The sequence below is a fragment of the Tamandua tetradactyla genome, chromosome 12 (assembly GCF_023851605.1).
Source record: "Tamandua tetradactyla isolate mTamTet1 chromosome 12, mTamTet1.pri, whole genome shotgun sequence".
Lineage (NCBI taxonomy): Eukaryota > Metazoa > Chordata > Mammalia > Pilosa > Myrmecophagidae > Tamandua > Tamandua tetradactyla.
The window spans coordinates 51,042,692-51,059,521 of NC_135338.1; the positions used below are offsets into that span (position 1 = coordinate 51,042,692).

The window sequence follows — 16,830 nt, forward strand, 5'->3', positions numbered from 1 at the left end:
TGTGAACCATGATACCCCAGGTTCCTTCAAGGCCTTGCCTGATTGCCACTATCCATGCAGAGCCTACCCTGAGGGATGGTGTCCCTCCCCCCTCAGCACAGGGTACCTCATACTCTGTGCTTCGCTGAGGTCTATGTCACTAGAATTATTTCAGTTGCAGGCCCTGGCTCCCCAAAGGTAGGCTCTGCTATCTCCCCCATTCCAGCTCATGGCCAGCAACTGGACAATGGCAGGGGCATGTCCCACGCTTGCGGTCAGCATGGATGCTGCCAACTTGTCCACCTCAGCCAGCCTGGATGGCCTATTTCCTCAAGCACTCTCATGTGCCTGGTGTTTGTGGGCCAACAGACAGAGCCCTGGAAAACACCAGCTCTATCTGTCCTTCTATCCATCAGCCTCTTCCTCAGCCAGAAACACCAAGAGACTGGCTGGCCAAGAAACCCCGGAGGAGGAAGGTTTGAGTGACTCTCACCGACAACCCTGATACAGCCTGCTGGGCTCAAGGTGGCAAGGCCATCACCACACCTGCCCCCTGTTCTCAGGACATTGACTCAGGAGGGACTTAGGCATCTACTTAGCTCTAAGGCCTTGGGCAGGAACAGAAGGGGCATTTATCTGTTTTTCCTGGGAGATAAACACCCTTCCCATGGGTTGAACAGGGCTGTCTAATGTCTTTCATTAGCACAATTCTCTCGAAGCACTCACCAAAAAGTGAATGTGTGCCCACTGCGGTTTTAGGTTACCTGAGAATGGTGATTCTTTGGGAGAGCTGTACAGAATGTTCCTCCCACTGTACACTTGGCATCTGACTTGCTTCCATGGCAGGGGAAGTTTATATAAATTCCCAAGATTCTCAGGGCCTGGAGATGTCTGTAGGTTGGGAAGGGACACTGAGCCTCTGACATCTAGATCCCTATGAAAAGAAGGCCAGCCTGGGGAGTGGGACCAGAATGCTTCTAGAGTTATTATAAAGATCACTAAGGGGAGAGGGAACCCTTAAACATACCACACAGTGTATAATACATGCTCTGTTCTGTAAGAGTCTTCTGTGAGACCAAATATGGTACCAAATATCTTATCACTGTGTCTTTTTAAGAGACAGGTCTGCTGCTATTGCTCCCTTCACACGATGGTTTCTTTTCTTTTCTTTTTGTTTGCATGGGCAGGCACTGGGAATCAAACCTGGGCCTGCTGAGCCACCATGGCCCGTCTCCTTCACATGATGAGGAAATGAAAAACACAGATTCTGAGCTACGTCATCCTCATTAAGATGCCAGAAAGAATCTAAGCCTCTACAGGACTTTTTTTCAGTGCCATGGAAGTTGGAGGAGGAGACCTATGGCACTGATAAAGCCCGCACTTATGAGGCCAAATGTGGGAGACAAATGCAAGGGTTGCCCTAAAATCCCTGAAGGGAATGGAACATAGGGTACAATGTACTGTAGCAATTTGCAAACCATTTCCCCCCATCAGAGCCTCTTTTATCCCAAAGAGATCTAGGGAGATTCTAAGGCAACTTGGCCTCCCTTTTGGCTCGTCTCTCCCTCGCTGCCTCTGAGGCACCACTGGGGAAACCCAGGGCTCTGGGGTACCCACTTAGTGAGCCACAGCAAAATAGGAAAAACTGGAGGCTTTGGTTCCTGTGCTGGGGCCTTGTGTGTGACTTTGGGCAAGTCAGTTAACCTCTCAGAGCCGGTTTTCCTGCCAATGGGGGGACCTGACCCTGGCCCACATATCTCCTAGGGTACAGATCATCAAGAGGTTGGCAGCCTGGAGTCCACAGTGAGTGGTAATGGTGAGGGGAATCTTTTGTCAGGCCTTATTCCCTACAAGAGGTTCAGAGAGGTCAAGTGTCTCCTCCAAGCCTCACAGCCCTTTGTGATAAGTCAGTGTATCTCAAGGATTCAGGTCTCACTGTCTGGTTTTAGCCTTTCCATTTAACCACCATGCTTCAGGATAACGGTGTTCCTGAAGCAGTCATTCCTCCTTTCAGAGGAAACATTTTTTTTTTTTTTTGTATGCTATATGGTGGAGGTCACATTTCATTCTTTTTCCATGTGAGCATTCTGTTATTGCAGCACCATTTGTTGAATTTTTTTTGTGGGGGAAGTGCATGGGCCGGGAATGTGGCATGGCAGACAAGAATTCTACCACTGAACTACCCTTGCCCCACCCCCACCCCCACAGGAAATGACATTTTAATGGAGCATAAAGTCTTAGGCTCAGGAATAAGACTTTAGTGGTAGGACATCAATCAACTAGTTTGGCTGAGGTTGGAGGAGGAAGAGGAAAGGATTACTGAGGATTCCCAGCCTCCCTGAAGTTGTTTCAGAAGACAGCCTTCTCTGCTTGGGCACATAGCTGGCCCTCTGGAATACACTGTGGCCATGCTGGTATTTACTATGAGCTTCTGCTCTTGGGGAGCCTTCCCTCCAGGGAGGTCACAGGTCAAAAAAGGATTAACATCACTTTAGAAAGGGGTTTCACAAATGTCCATCTGACCTCCAGCAGCTCCCTCCTATGTGCTCCTGTGGCAACTGTATAGCCTCGATCACCACCTTTATCACATTGTCCTAGCTTCTTGTCTCTATGCCATCTTCTACTGCCACACACTGCCTCTCTCCCTCACTCTCCTCCTGGTAGAATCTGATTGGGGAGTTTGGGAGGAGGATGTGACCCCTCAGGGATCTCTTTTCCCAGTGGCCTGTCCTTTGTATGCCTGCCTGCTGTGCTTGCTCATGCACACACTTTCCTGGATCAGGCTCTGCCCCTGCAACAGGAAGACCAGCAGTTAGGGATAGGTGAATTCACTTCAGCTGGGTTACTGAATTGTGGTTAGAGGACAAGTCACATTCTTCAATTCAGCCTTACTAGTAACAAAGCTGAGCTTCTTTGTTTATTTCTTAATTGGTTCAGAACCCAGGAGGTGAAGACAAGTATTAACTATACTTTCCTTAAGATTTCAAAATATGATCAGTATTGCTTTTTCTCACTAAACCATGAGCTACTCCCAGCTGCAGTCACTCTGTCTCCCTTAGCAAAAGACCTAGCATTAGTAGGGGCTCAAGAAAAGTGTGAGGAAAAATGGATGTTGAAGGAACATCAGAGTAGGGCAATAATTCCTCTGGCTTGGGTCAATAAAGTCAAAGGCTAGTGAAGGAACAGCAAAGGAAATTTCCCTGTTCATTTCACCAAGAGCTAAATTCAAGTTAAAAAACAAACAAAGGGCATGAGCTTATTGAGTGATATAAGAACTTGGTCCAAAGGAACAGCAACATGTAGTGAAGTGGACTCTGGAAAACTTAAAGCCCATCAGCAACTAGCGAGACAATACTTCTGTGCAATGTTAGTGTCCCAGCTGCAGGATGGGTCAGCTCTGAAAGGTCCCTTTCTAAAGAGGTAACAGGGACAGATATTCTGCATGGCTGTTGGCAGTGTGACCAAAGGTAAAGGGCCGCTTGGGGTCAAGGACACTTTCAACTTCATTTTGAAAGGTCAGACTAAGTTCTCACTGTTCTCTTTGGAATCCATTGGTTTACCCTTGTCATCAGGTTACTATGAAAAATGTTGGAAATGAAATCACCCCCTTTGCTTGCAAATGGAACATAACCCAAATGTTTTTGTTGAGCATTCAAAATCAGGGCTCTGCTAACTTTCCAACTCCCCCCTCCTTTGTTATGTTCAATTCACAGATGCTCTGCAAGGGTTCACCTCCACCTGGCTGTCTGGGCTACTCCAAATGCCTTCCTTGAATTGCTATCAGTCCAATACTCACCCTTCTGCACTCTAGGCTCCACCGTAATCCCCAGCACCTTGGTAAACCCTCTCTTGTGTTCCCATTCTCCCACCCCATCTGTGAGTTCCAGGAAGACCCTCGTTCCAATCTGCTTTGTATCACAGTGACCTGCGGGTACCATCTCCCCTACTAGACACCACATGCCTGGAGGACAGAGATCAAGCACAGTCTATTTCTGCTTTGCATCATGCCCCTCACTCTGCCTTTCTGAAACAGTTTGCCGATCCAAACTAAAGATGTGATCTGAAACAGGGCTGAGCTGTGCTGCAAAGCTGAAGATGCCCTTCTCAAGGTGAGGCGGCATTCCTGATTGGGAGCCTGGTGCTGGCTGTACCCAGAATTCCTCACTTGTTCTTTCATCTAACACTTACCAAGCACCTGCTTCATGTCAGCTGTGGGTTGAGAATTGGCTCCTGATGCACCTGCCTGGGGCTCAGAGTTGTATGGGTTATGCACTCTACATAGGCTTCCAGTCAAGTCAACGACCGAGGTCTAGTCTGGACCCACTGGTAGGCTGTGTGCTGGCTGAGGCCTGTGTTTGCCCCAAGAAATGCCAGGCGTTTTTTTTCTTCTCTCAAAGGTGCCATTGGATACCCAGAGAAGATCCCTTTTTAAACTCACACAAGGGTATGGAATATGTTGGAAATGGTCCAAGAACTGTATCTAGTTTGGGAAACTGGAAATAGTCACTGTCAGGTCTTCCACTCCATCAAAATAGAATGTCTCTCCATCCCTCTCTGACACTCTGAGAAAAAGACTCCTATGGGGTTAGGCATTTCCCAACCTTGCAAGTCAGGCCTACAGACAGGGTGGGCCCTCGCAAAACCATGTCCTTTATCACAAACCCTGCTTGCCTGAAGAGGGGTCCTTGTGCTTGGCAACAAGTCAGAGTAATTTGGTTCAGGGAAGGCTCTGGCCATGGAGGGTAGAGGAAACCCACCAGAGTGAATGCGGATGTCTGCCAGGAGTGTGAGGTGCTCCATGTTTTCATGAATTTGCTCTTTCAAATAAAAATCAGCTTGAGGGCCAAAGGTGTCTCCTTTCCAAGCTGTCAAGGCCTAGGGGAGGATGTCATCCTTATCAGCTCTCACCACAACTGTCCTTTATCCTTTGTTTTGGGGAAGGTCAGACGTGAAAGGAGCATTGTACCCTCAGCTTCTCTGAGCCAGGCCTGGAAGTCTCCAAGAAGAACATGGCCAGGGCTCAGCCTAACTGAGGGCCAGGCCACATTCCTTTGCCAGGGCCATGGCTATATGAATGACATTTATTTCTGAGTTTGTGTCTGGCTGTGTTAATCTGTCAAGAGTGATCCCTTTCCCAGGGGCTTTGTTGGAAGAGCAAGACTGGCTCCTCATCCCTAGCTGTTAAGATACACTTTATTCCTTCTGCTCTGATTGAAGGCCAGTTCCTCTGCCTGTGCTCTGAACATTACCCATTCTATTGTTTTCTCAAGGAATCCAGACCTTCACATGTCACCATTCCTTCCTGTATCAAGAGGATTATAAAAATTTTTACTTGATTACCCCCATCAGCCAAATGACATGCTTCTCTATCACCCATCTTTAAAAACTCCCTTCCTCAACTCTGCATTCCCAGCTCCCCCCTCATTCCCCTACTCTGCTCCATAGGAATTCTTCTCTGTCCCCACTTCTTTCCTTGCCACTTACTCTGTAACCTACACGAGCATGGTTTCCATCTCTATCCATCTTGTCACTGTCACCAACTTCCATTCACCAAATCCAACAAATGCTTCTGTCCTCACCTTACCCAACCTCTCAGCAACATTTCCTACCCGCTGCATCCTCTTTAAAAATGGTTATTTTAGTAGGTGTTGAGTGCTTGCTACCTGCTGAGCACTCTGCATGTGTCATCTCATGAGTTATCATGCCTGTTCTGATTTGGCAGATGAGGACAGCAAGGCTCAGAAGGGTTGGGAGTAACTTGCTCATTCACACAGCTAGTACCTGGGGTCCAGAGCTCATGTACTTGATGGCACCACACAGACTCTTTCTTAATTCCCTTTGGCCACTGTGACTTTGTCTCCTCTGCTTTCCCATGACTTTCTGACCACTCCCTTTCAGTGTTTTTGGCTTTTCCTCTCCTCTCCTCCTCAAACTTTAAATGTGAGAGGGGCTCAGACCTTGGTTCTGAAAACCCCTTGGTTTGAAATCCTAATCTGAAATTTAAACTTTAATATCCAGTCACCTGCTTGACATGACAGACACCCGACACACCCACGTTCAAAACAGGAGTCTTGATCCTCTTCTTCCTCCCTGCAACACGTTCTTGGTCTGGCTTCTCCATGGAATTCCTCACCAGAGTGAAATCAGTGTCCGTTCACTCAGGACCAATGCTCAGGAGTCAGCCTTAATTCTTCCTTTGCCCTCACTGCTCCCTGCCTCATACACATGTAAGGCATGAGCAAATTCCGTCAGTTCTACCTCAAAAATGCCTCTTAAGTATCCACTTCTCCCCACCTCCATTGCTACCACCTTAGATCAAGCTTTTCTGGCACACAGACCAATGCTCCCAACTGCTTTTTGCTTCCACTTTTGCTGCCTTCCATTCTATCTCCACATTTAGCTGAATCCTTTTAAAATTTCAGTCTGTCCCTTTTACTCTCCTGTCTGAAGTCCTTTGATAGCTTTTTGATGCTCTCAGGATAAAGTTCAAAGACCTGAATATGGTTGCCAGGAGCTGCATAATCTGACATCCCAAGCCCCCACAGGCCACCTTCCCACTTGCTCTTTAGGCTTCTCAGGCTGGCCTCTTGGTCTCCCCTCATTAGGGAGGACCTTTGGTTACCACTTCTCACAGGACTCTGCCCTTCACAGCACTTGGTACAATGGGGATTAAGTGTGCCTGTCATTGTTTTATTTCATATCTGTAAATGCATGAAAGGCAGGGAATACATCTGTCTTCATCACCATTGCACTCCAGCCTATCTCCAATTGTGGCATGGAAACGATGCTGAGAAATATTGCATTGAACAAAAGAGTAAGTGCCTATTGTGGGTCAGAGGTAGGGCTCCAGGGCCACATGGATTGGGTTTGAATTCTCCATTCATTAGCCAGGTAACCTTAGGCAAGGTACTTGGCAGCTGAGTCTCAGTATCTTCATCTGTAAAATGGGGTGAATAAAGGTATTTATACCTCATAAGGGTATGAGGGCTAAACATGTTAAGACATGTGCTGTCCTTGCAATAATGTCTGACATATACACAATACTCAATAAACGTTAGTCAATGTACACTGTAGACAATTTATCAAAACTGTCCAGGGCTGGAGAAGGGGCAGGTCTGAGCAGGTGGCTGAGCTAGACTGCACCGTATGCAAGGCAGAGCCTGACTCCCGTGTACTGTACACTCCCTCTGGCAGGTGCTCCCTGTGCACTGACCCGTATACTACTCGTCTGGGATCTGTCTTCATCTCATCCTAAGGGTCAGGCCACAGATGACCTTCGACTTTGCTCATGCAACCTTCTGGGGGCTGAGAGGAGCCTGGTTGGAGAAAGAGCAAAGGGGACAGGCCTGGCCAGTGCCAAGGAATTTGTGAGAGTCTCACAGCTTTAAATCCCCAGCAGAAATCAGAAAATCTGATCTTGCACATCTAAGAATAGCCGTTGGTTTTGACTGTGAGAGGTGCCAAAATGAAAGCTATAATTATTAGTAAGTAACAAGCAGAAATTAACCACCTACTGCAGTCATTTTTAGCTGCCATCCAATGTGGAAATTGAAAGATGGGCACCAAGAAACTCTGGAAAAGGCTGTGGTTCTCCCTTAATTCTGGTGAATGCATGAATTTCTAATAGTCAACCATAAGATTTGCATCCTAAAGAAGGAGTTGCCTGGTTCCTGGAAGATATATTTTGAGGTAAAATAAACGTCGAATCTTTTTAAATTCAGCTCTCCTGACTCCTGCCCTAGCAAGATCGTGAAAACCTTACTTTCATGTAGCCTAGGATCCCCATACTGCAAAATAGAGAAAGTTACTCACTTCTGATATGCTTTATAAGATGCATATATATAAACAGCACTGGAAGATACTTGGAACTTGGATATACTTGGATATAAAAATGGCTGGTGCTTTCTAAGTATGATGTGAATTTTGGGCTATAAAGAAAGATCAAAACATTTATTTTTGTTTTATACAAAACTCCTCAGCAAAAAAAGAAAAGAAAAGAAAAGAAAAACAATAACAAAATAATGGATTTGGGAAATAGTTACAGCACATATTGCAGATATGAGGCAAATTTCTTTGATCTGTAATAAATGCTACAAGTCAAAAAGAAAAACTCAGTGCCTACGAAAACAAATGGGCAAAATACATAAACAGACAGAGGAAATAACATTTTCACCTATCAGACTGGCAAAGATCTAGAAGTCTGATAATTCATTGTGTTGGCAAGGGTGTGAGAAAATGGACATTTACACATTGTTGACTGGAATGTAAAATGCTAACATTCAATAGAATCACTGAAAACAGTGATTGCCTTTGAGTGAGAGCAACTGAGGCTTAGGGAGGGAGCCTTTCATTCTGTCTTTTGTACCTTTGCAACTGAACTCCAGACACAATTATTTATCCAAAAACAAACTTAGATAAAATTGTCACATAGGCCCAAACAAACCAAGAGCAAAACACACACAGCCACGCCAGCTTGGTCACTCGGTGTCCTAGTGGAAGAGGCAGAAGAATGGGGGTCAGAGGGGCCCAGAAGATGGGGTTTGAGGAGGCACTGAGGGAAGGGGGCACTAGGGGGTGGACCACGCCCCACCAGAAGAAAGAGAACCTCGGCAGTCAAGCACCTGGAGTCTTCTCTAGTCGGTGCTTTCTGCGGGGCGTTTGGCCCATTCACTCACAGAGCAGTTCAGGTGCTTTATTCATACATGGACAGACAAGTGGCCCAGAGACCCTCTCATACAGTAGCCTGGAAATCTGAGGTCTTCTCACAGTGACCTTACCTGCAAGCCTCAAATTTGGGGCTACCTCCACCAGGGGCTGCCATTAATAGCTAGCAATACACTCATCTTATCAGGAAAAATGACTAAAAGAGAGACACCTATAAATGCCACAGACATATAACCTTGGGTGTTTGGCTTTGTTCTAACTTGTTTCTTCTAAAACTTGCAAAATTCATGGAAGCTGGCAGTTTTGCTAGAACTGATAATGGACACAAGAAACAGATGTTACCTGGTTTCTATAAATTGTCAATAAATGTGGGCTACTTTTATTTTGCCTCTCAGAGCAGTAGAGCACAGACCACATAAAGCAAAACCTTATAGTTCAGTGGAAGCAGACTGTTTTCTTCTGACTTAACCTCTTAAAGGAGTACAGAATATATAATACGACTCTAAATCTTGACTCAAGCAAAGGCAACTTTGAGAGAGGCAATATGGCACAAATTCTAAATGGTCTAATTTATTCCATTCACTCCTATTACATATACCATTCGTGTACACTTAAGTGCCATATGCATGTAAGCATTAATGCACATCCTGCCCATCCTATAAGACAAAAGGGGGCACCTGCTTCCTGTAGTTCAATTCTACCAACTTGTACAGTGTTAAAAGCCAAACTGGTTAACAACCAATGAGCTTTATTCTTCTCTATAGGATATGGCAATGAGAAATGGATCTTACAGGCTTACATGAAAATTCAAGGATAGCTCTCAACTGAATTTTAGCCACCAAGTTCTTCAAGGTTCTAATAAGTACTTGCAAAACCTCTTCCCCAAGAACCATGGTGGTTCACGTGAAGGGGAAAAAAATCCCTGGATAATTGAGTGGAAGGGCAGCAAGCCACTGGGCAAAACTCACCTGGAACTTTGTGATCCTCAGCTCACTAACTTTTCCAAGAGAGAAGTAAGAGAAGCAATGTCTGTGAGGTCATGAGCGCTAGTTTCAGTTAAGAAGGATTGCCTTTAGCCCCTTCCGGTCTTTTAATCTTTGGCACTTCAAAAACTCACACTTCAAGCCCAATTTCAAAGACAACTCACCACACTAGTCCTGCAAGTTCAGACAGTCTCACCTGGCTGGGACATTAAACCCCACTCCTTCCTCTTCTGTTCTTTGTAGCTAATGCTCACGAAGGTGACTGAAAAGGACAGGTGCTAGAATCCTCTACTAAGAACTGAGGAGGAAGGTGAGACTGTGGTTCCCTTGCCCTTAGAGCCAGCTCAAGGGCCCAGTGAGAGGCTAAATGCTGGCAAACATCTGCAAAAGGGAAGAACAATCAGCACATTCATGAATCATCCCTTTTGTACTTCTGCTTGGAAGAATATAATTTGTTAATTTACGGTAGTTGTTATGGCTCAATTAAAGATGCCAACACAGAAAAGGCTGGCTGAGCCTGGCTCAGTGACCTGCCAAACTCAGGTAAATCTAACCGCATTTTTACATCCTGAGGTCTACCAACAGTTTCAAACAAGGGTGAACATCATACAATTAGCCTTGGCAAAAAAGGAGTAAACAGAAGGACAACTGCTGGATAATAAGCACTTTCCCAGACAAAACAGGCTTTCACCACTACACCCTGAGAGTCAAGCTGAGAAGGCCCAGTTGGGGTCTTGTAGATAAGTGATAAAACTTGAGGAACAAAAGTTATCTTTTATGTAGCCATATAAATATGCAAGTAAATCACCGGCCATCATTTGCTTGAAGGCACTGTACAGTGGGATTTATCTTTGGGATTTCTAGCTGTGCAGAAGCAGAGCTGAGCCAAATGACTGCCACATGAAACTGAATCAGGGCCAATCTGCCTGCCTCCTGCCTCTCTCTCTGTGGGACTTCAAGACTTTACTGCCAGGATATGCCAGGCACTGGTGCCCATCAACCTTAAAAGACAGGTGCTATTATTAACTCACCTTACAGATGAGGAAACTGAGGCTGAGAGGTAAGGATATTAACTTACATATACATAACTGGTAAGTGGTAGAGCCGGGGCTCCACATCCACCATGCCACTCTGTCTCCCTAGAGATCATCTCCAAAGAAAGTCTGGTGCGCAGCTTTTAGGTCCCCACTGCAGCACAAACCCTGCAACCCATGCAGCAAGCTCCCAGGGCCCTTAAGTGTCCAATGCAGCAAGGCTCTGGGTCTGGCTCTGGGTGAGTATGTTTTCAGGGAAGAAATGGGAGATAACAGAGTTAACTCAAGGTTCCTGCAAAGAAGTAGCAACATTTTGCTATGTGACTGCAAAGCTTCTACTTCTAAATAGACAATTTGGGGGTTTGGAGGCAGAAGGGCCCATGGGAGTAGGGGAGTGGTACCTGCATGGAGCCAGATCTGTGCCAGTGTCATCCAGGGGTGTAGTGGGCCCTGCTTGGGGGCGCTGCTCTGCAGAGATGAGGCCACTTCCGACAGTGCCTGCTCCACTCTTGAGGCTGCTACGGATGTGGCATGGACAGAGCCTGTGAGAGGTTTTCAAGACTGTATCAGGAGTGCAAGGACAGACCCAAATAACAAATCAACCAACCAACCCATTCACCCCTTTCCATACACAGACACAGGCAGCAGGACGAACACATATCCCTAACCCATGATCCTTCTAAGTTTTACTGTCCATAAAGAAATATGGACAATATAGTCTGGAACCTTAGTTTCCATCCTTCTGCTTTAGCTAATCTTTTAGATTAGCACATGCTATACTGAATGCCCCTCCAGGAGCTCAGTCTAGGGCAGCATATACGTGTGTATTGGGGGGGAGGGAGATAGAGCTATATACACAGCTGTGATACAAGTAGGTGCTAAAATAAAGGGCTAAGTGCTTCAAGGAGACTTTACAGAGCACCCCTGTAGGGAACTAAACTGAGGAACTATATGGGGTGGAAGTGTGAGAAGGAATTATACTTGCCTCCTGGGGCTAGGATTTGGGGTAAATGGGCTGGCCATCCTGAAGATAAGCCCAAGGACTTCTCATTTTGTTAGTGTAACCTGGCCTTAGAGAGGTGGTAAGATAACACACCTGAATTTCGAAACATAGTCTAGGATATCACTTAAAAGCTGAAAAGCGCACTTTTGCCCGGTGTGTAAGCAGATGTCAATTATCAATAGCAATGCTAAATTGGTGGAGAATATATGGTAGCAAAGATGCTGGGGGTTAGAATATACATTTGCCTGACAGTATCTTAAACTTGCTGTCTGGAAAGGGTAACAAAGAGAACAGACTGAGCATGTTCCGAGTCAAAGGAATTTGGCAAAAGAAATTCTATTCAGTAGACAGACGATTGATTTCTCTTCACATTGACCTTCTAGAGGTCCTGGCGATTGTAGACCACTTCCTTAAAACAGCTGCACAAGAAAAAGAATTTGAAGCTCAGTTAAAAGAAACTAATAGATTTAAGTTGGAGGGAAATCTATGAAGTCTGGCCAAGAGCCTACTCCTAGACAAGTATGTTTAACAATTATTTTTTATTTAAACAGTAAAATGACTAAACTATCATATTGTTTTTATCTTGTTTTGTTTTTAACCTTTCATGGAAGAGTAGTATTTTAACTCTGGTAACAGGGATATGCTGGTTTCCCTGAGATTTTTAGTAGCAACTATCTGTTAGATAGATGAATAATCCAGAGGTTGTTATTCCTCTATTCTTACATCACCAAGCTGGTTTATCTTCTTGTTGACTACCTTGAACAATGGTTGTCAACCTTGGTTTCACATTAGAGTTGCCTGGGGATTTAATAAATCCTGAAATCCTGGCTACACCCCAGAGCACCTGAATCACTGACCCTAGGGGGTGGGTCCAGGCAGCTACTTTTTAATGATCTCAGGTGATTCCAATTTGCAGCTGAGCATAAGAACCACTGAGCTGGAAGGACAAGGAGCAGATGTTATTGACATTGGATCAAGGAAAGCCTGAAGGCGTTTTCTCACATGCCAGTCAATTTGAGATTCCCTACTTCCTTGTAGTCCAACATTAAAAGTTCCAGTAAGATACTGTTCTATGAAACAGTGGGTCTAAACTTCTTAAAATCCTCTACACGCTTAAAATCTATTGCGGGTCCCCAAATGTACTGAGGATCCAAAAAGATGTTGTTAATGTGGGTTATATCTATTGCTATTTACCATATTAGAAATTAAAACTGAGACCCTTAAAATATTTAATTATAAATTCATTAAAATGAAGTAATTAACTGCTGCTCTAGAACATTTCTACAATTTTTCTACTAGGTTCTATGGCTCCCTTGTGACTTCTGGAGGAGGTATTTTGCTTTTGGGATTTACTGCCTTTTGTTTTACTTTGTTTTGCCAAATCAGAACTATCGCCAAAGTTCCTTCTCTTTGTGATGTCTATATACCAACTAAATTAATTTTTAGTATAACAATATATTCTACTGTGAATAAGATCTGGCTCACATTATAACCGTTTCCCCCCCTACTAATTAGAACTCCTTAGATGCGGTACAGTTATAATGATACATTTCAGTTATTTCTTCTTAAACATGCCAGAACTCCTTTGCTAAAACTGACATTAGCCAGAGTTTGGACTTTAGTTGTGACACATTCATTTTAGCAAAGAAATGATGATGATGATGATGATGGTGATGACAGTGATGACAGCATCAATTATCAGTCATCTTCTAGAGAACATACCATGTTCCAGGCATTGTGATTAGTACTTTACTTATGTCATCTCATCTAATCTTTAAACAATCCCGGAGGTAGATAACAATGTTATCTGCATTATTTAGATGACAAAACTGAGATTAAATGAGGTTATATGACTTGCCCAAAGTCAAATAACCAGCAGACTATAGTAACAAAACTAGCCTAAATCCAAAACCAGCCCAACTCCAGCTCAGATGCTAACTCCTACAGCAAGACTGCTGTGACCCTTGTTTTCCCTACTCCTCTTCAGTGGTTCCATAATACTTGTGTGTATCCTTATCGCTATACTGACCACATCATTTTACATTAAAGTTGATCTAACAGTCCCCCCTACTAGACGGTGCACTTTCAAAGAGAGGAACTATGTCCTCTGTTTGGGTACTTTCAGGGGCTAACAGTGCCAGGCCAATAGCAGATGCTTGGCAAGTGCTCGCTTGCCGACTGACTGAATGAATGGATGAGAACCATCAATAGACATATCCTGTACAAAATTCAGAAAAGACTGGTCCTTTTGGATGCATGTCTGTCTGCTCTACTCTCCATCCCTAAGTATGACTCAAAGGCCAGAACCTTTACTGTCTCAAAGGGCTTTTCAGTGTAACTGTTACACGTGTAACAATCTGGACTAAAAATAGAAGTAAAAACTGGATCTGAATTAGTGACTTCATTTTTTACTCTTCAACATAGCTAACCTGTTCAAAATAGAGGTTAACCGAGGCTTATCAGAAATGATTTTTCCTTCCTAGTCAATTCCTTTTTATACACAGTTCACAGGGGCAAAGACCCTTATCTTCTGAACTATGCAGTGGATATTAGTGCTGAAATTCAGATATTTATTAGTAGTAACAGTTAATAATAATAGTAAAGTTGTTTAATAGTTAACATCTATTCTTGGCAATAGCACGATAAGTAAAACTCCTGCATTGGATTAAAAATTGGGAATAAAGGGTAAATGTCATAATGAATCAGAGTGGACATGTCTGATTTTAATACAGAACCTGAACAACCTCTTACCTTACTGCTGCATGGGGCTGAAATAGTAAGTGCCAAATAGACTTTGACTTATGTAGGTAAACAACTAAAAATGCTAGTTCCAACCAACATATTTCTAAAGCAACTCCTTTCTTGCTCACTAAAGCAAATATGTTCCTATAGTTTACAAGGGGGTGAAGAGGACTATTCACCTAAGGTGGAAATTGACAATCTGACACTTGAAAAAGGAACCAGAAGGAAGAATATAGGATATATTTTCTATTTGAAATGCAAGACTCTGTAGAAGGAGCTTCCAAATAATCAGGTACAACAGGAGGCCTGAAAGCACCTGGACTGCTGAGCGTCTCTTATTTATTACACTAATTTGAGAAGTGCTTTTCAAGGTCATAACTCTGAGGCTGTGTGCTCTACCTCATAAGGAGACAATGAACTGCTTTCCCTCGGCCACAGGACACAGTGGCTCTGAAAAGATCAAGCTGCAAAACCAACTGAACTGAGGGCTGACATGGGCAGAGAAGCATACCCTCAAATCTGGCCCAGGTTCTGTAACTTAATTGCCCGAGTTGGCCCAGGGGGCATCAGGTGCCCTGGAGCTGAGGAAATCTGTATTTCCTGAAGCCAGCTGATTTCTTTTTCCTCTCCATCTAGACCCCTAAGAGAAAATGTTATCTTGGGCACCTAATCCAAAGACAAAGTGCCACTTGAAGAACTGTTCTGATCCCTATTGTTTTCATCTGGGTTCCCCTTGGACCACCCTGTGTGGGGAGGATTGAGGGAGGGAGGCAGCAAGGAAGGCCTTGGACCTGCTGCAAAAAGGCATTTAGACAAGAGGACCAGGAACCAAGGCCACTGACCTCAAGGTCGCTGTGAGCCCAAGCTCTCAAGAACCTTTTCCAATGTTTCCTAACTCATGCCCCCTTCACAAACTGAAGCCCATTGAGGAACCCGGCCAAAAGGAGGGCACTGGGGACAGAGAGCTCAGATGGCTTTTGCAGCTGAAGTCTTCTACCAAATTCTCTTTCCAAAGTACACTGCATCTACACATTCACATAGACCTCAAATGTGGCAATCATGTATGAACTCTATTTCACCATCAAAGTTCATGGTTCAAGGGGATCCCAGAGCCAATAATTTTAAGTAAAAGGCATAATAAATTAAGTGGCTGAGGTGTGCTTGGCAACCCCATATTTTCACAAGCAGGGTTAGTGAATGTATGTCTTTCTATTCCAGCTATTTTTTAACTGTTATGTTGGCATTAAGTAGCTAGAGTCTGAAGGGCCCTCCCCACCTTCCCTTTTCCCTCGGATCTTCTCAGCAAATAGAAGAGGAAACAGATCCCAGATGGAACTTTGCCCAGCTGGTGGCGTGATGAGCATCAATGTGTATGAGCAATGACCAACTATGTCATATTATGTGGAAAAATAATTACCCAAAAAAAGACACCACAGACACGCCTTGCATGTGTTAGCTCAGGATTCTGGGCTGCTCTTTGCTTCTCAGTCCCCCAGGGATTATCTCGGTGCCTTGCACATGAACCTGGGAGAATGATGGACCATGTGGCCACACCTTAAGTCCAGTTTTGGGTTGTCACCCACATTCATCCTGCTTAATGCCTCAGCAGCGGACACCTGCCCTCCCCACATTTTTTGGAAAAGAATCCTAGCCACCCCTGCAATGGGCATGCAGAAATCACCCAACGCTAATGAATCTCTGTACTTATTTTCCCTTTGTGCTGAAATGATTCAATATTATCTATAAATAGAGTTGATTCAGCTTCCAGTTCTTAAAATCTGCGGCTCCAAAACAACTAAAAGAAAATGCAGCAGAGCCACATCTTAAAGATCCTCAATATTACAATGAACCCTCAACTGCATATCAACCAAGGACTATTGTTAATACTATAATTATAGTAACATTGTTTCATCAATTGTAACAAAGGCATTATACTAATGCAGTCTTAATAAAATGGAAAACCGTGTATGTGTGTACGGGGGGTGGTATATGGGGAACTTTGTATTTTATGCATGATTTTCCTATAAACCTATAATTTCTCCAATAAATATTTTTTTAAAAGATCCTGAATATTAAGCAGTAATCTGAATGACTAAGCATTCTGCCAGTAAGATTTGCTTAAAAATTTCATTTTTAGCCAGGAAAAGAATTTGTTTCTCAAGATAGGGCCTGAACGGTGTAGACTGCTGGAAGCAGAGTGACCTTCTGTCATCACACCTGCCACCTGTACTCCAGGAACGAGCATGTCCTCAGGACTGAAGGGGAGGAGGCTGAGGAGCTAGTGACAATTGTCTCTTAATATTTGAAGGGAAAGGAAGAGATATGAGAGTGCACCCTCCCTTGAATCCTTAAATGAGGCATGTATTCTCTGTACCTTTTTTTAACATTAAAAAATTTGTTTTCCCCTTTGGGAGTTAGGAGGACA

At 44.1% G+C, this 16,830-nt stretch overlaps 1 protein-coding gene across 4 annotated transcripts in view; it reads right to left on the bottom strand.

Annotated features, from left to right (window-relative positions):
* The window catches only part of TTC7B (tetratricopeptide repeat domain 7B), a 315,415-nt gene that overhangs the window by 40,172 nt on the left and 258,413 nt on the right, over positions 1-16,830 (bottom strand). For 3 of the 4 annotated variants that reach the window (XM_077123320.1, XM_077123319.1, XM_077123318.1), the window contains one exon: positions 11,062-11,202. The exons of the other annotated variant lie outside the window; for it this stretch is intronic. In XM_077123320.1, the coding sequence (XP_076979435.1) occupies positions 11,062-11,202 (141 nt within the window). The remainder of the gene's footprint in view (positions 1-11,061; positions 11,203-16,830) is intronic. 4 annotated transcript variants of the gene reach the window in all.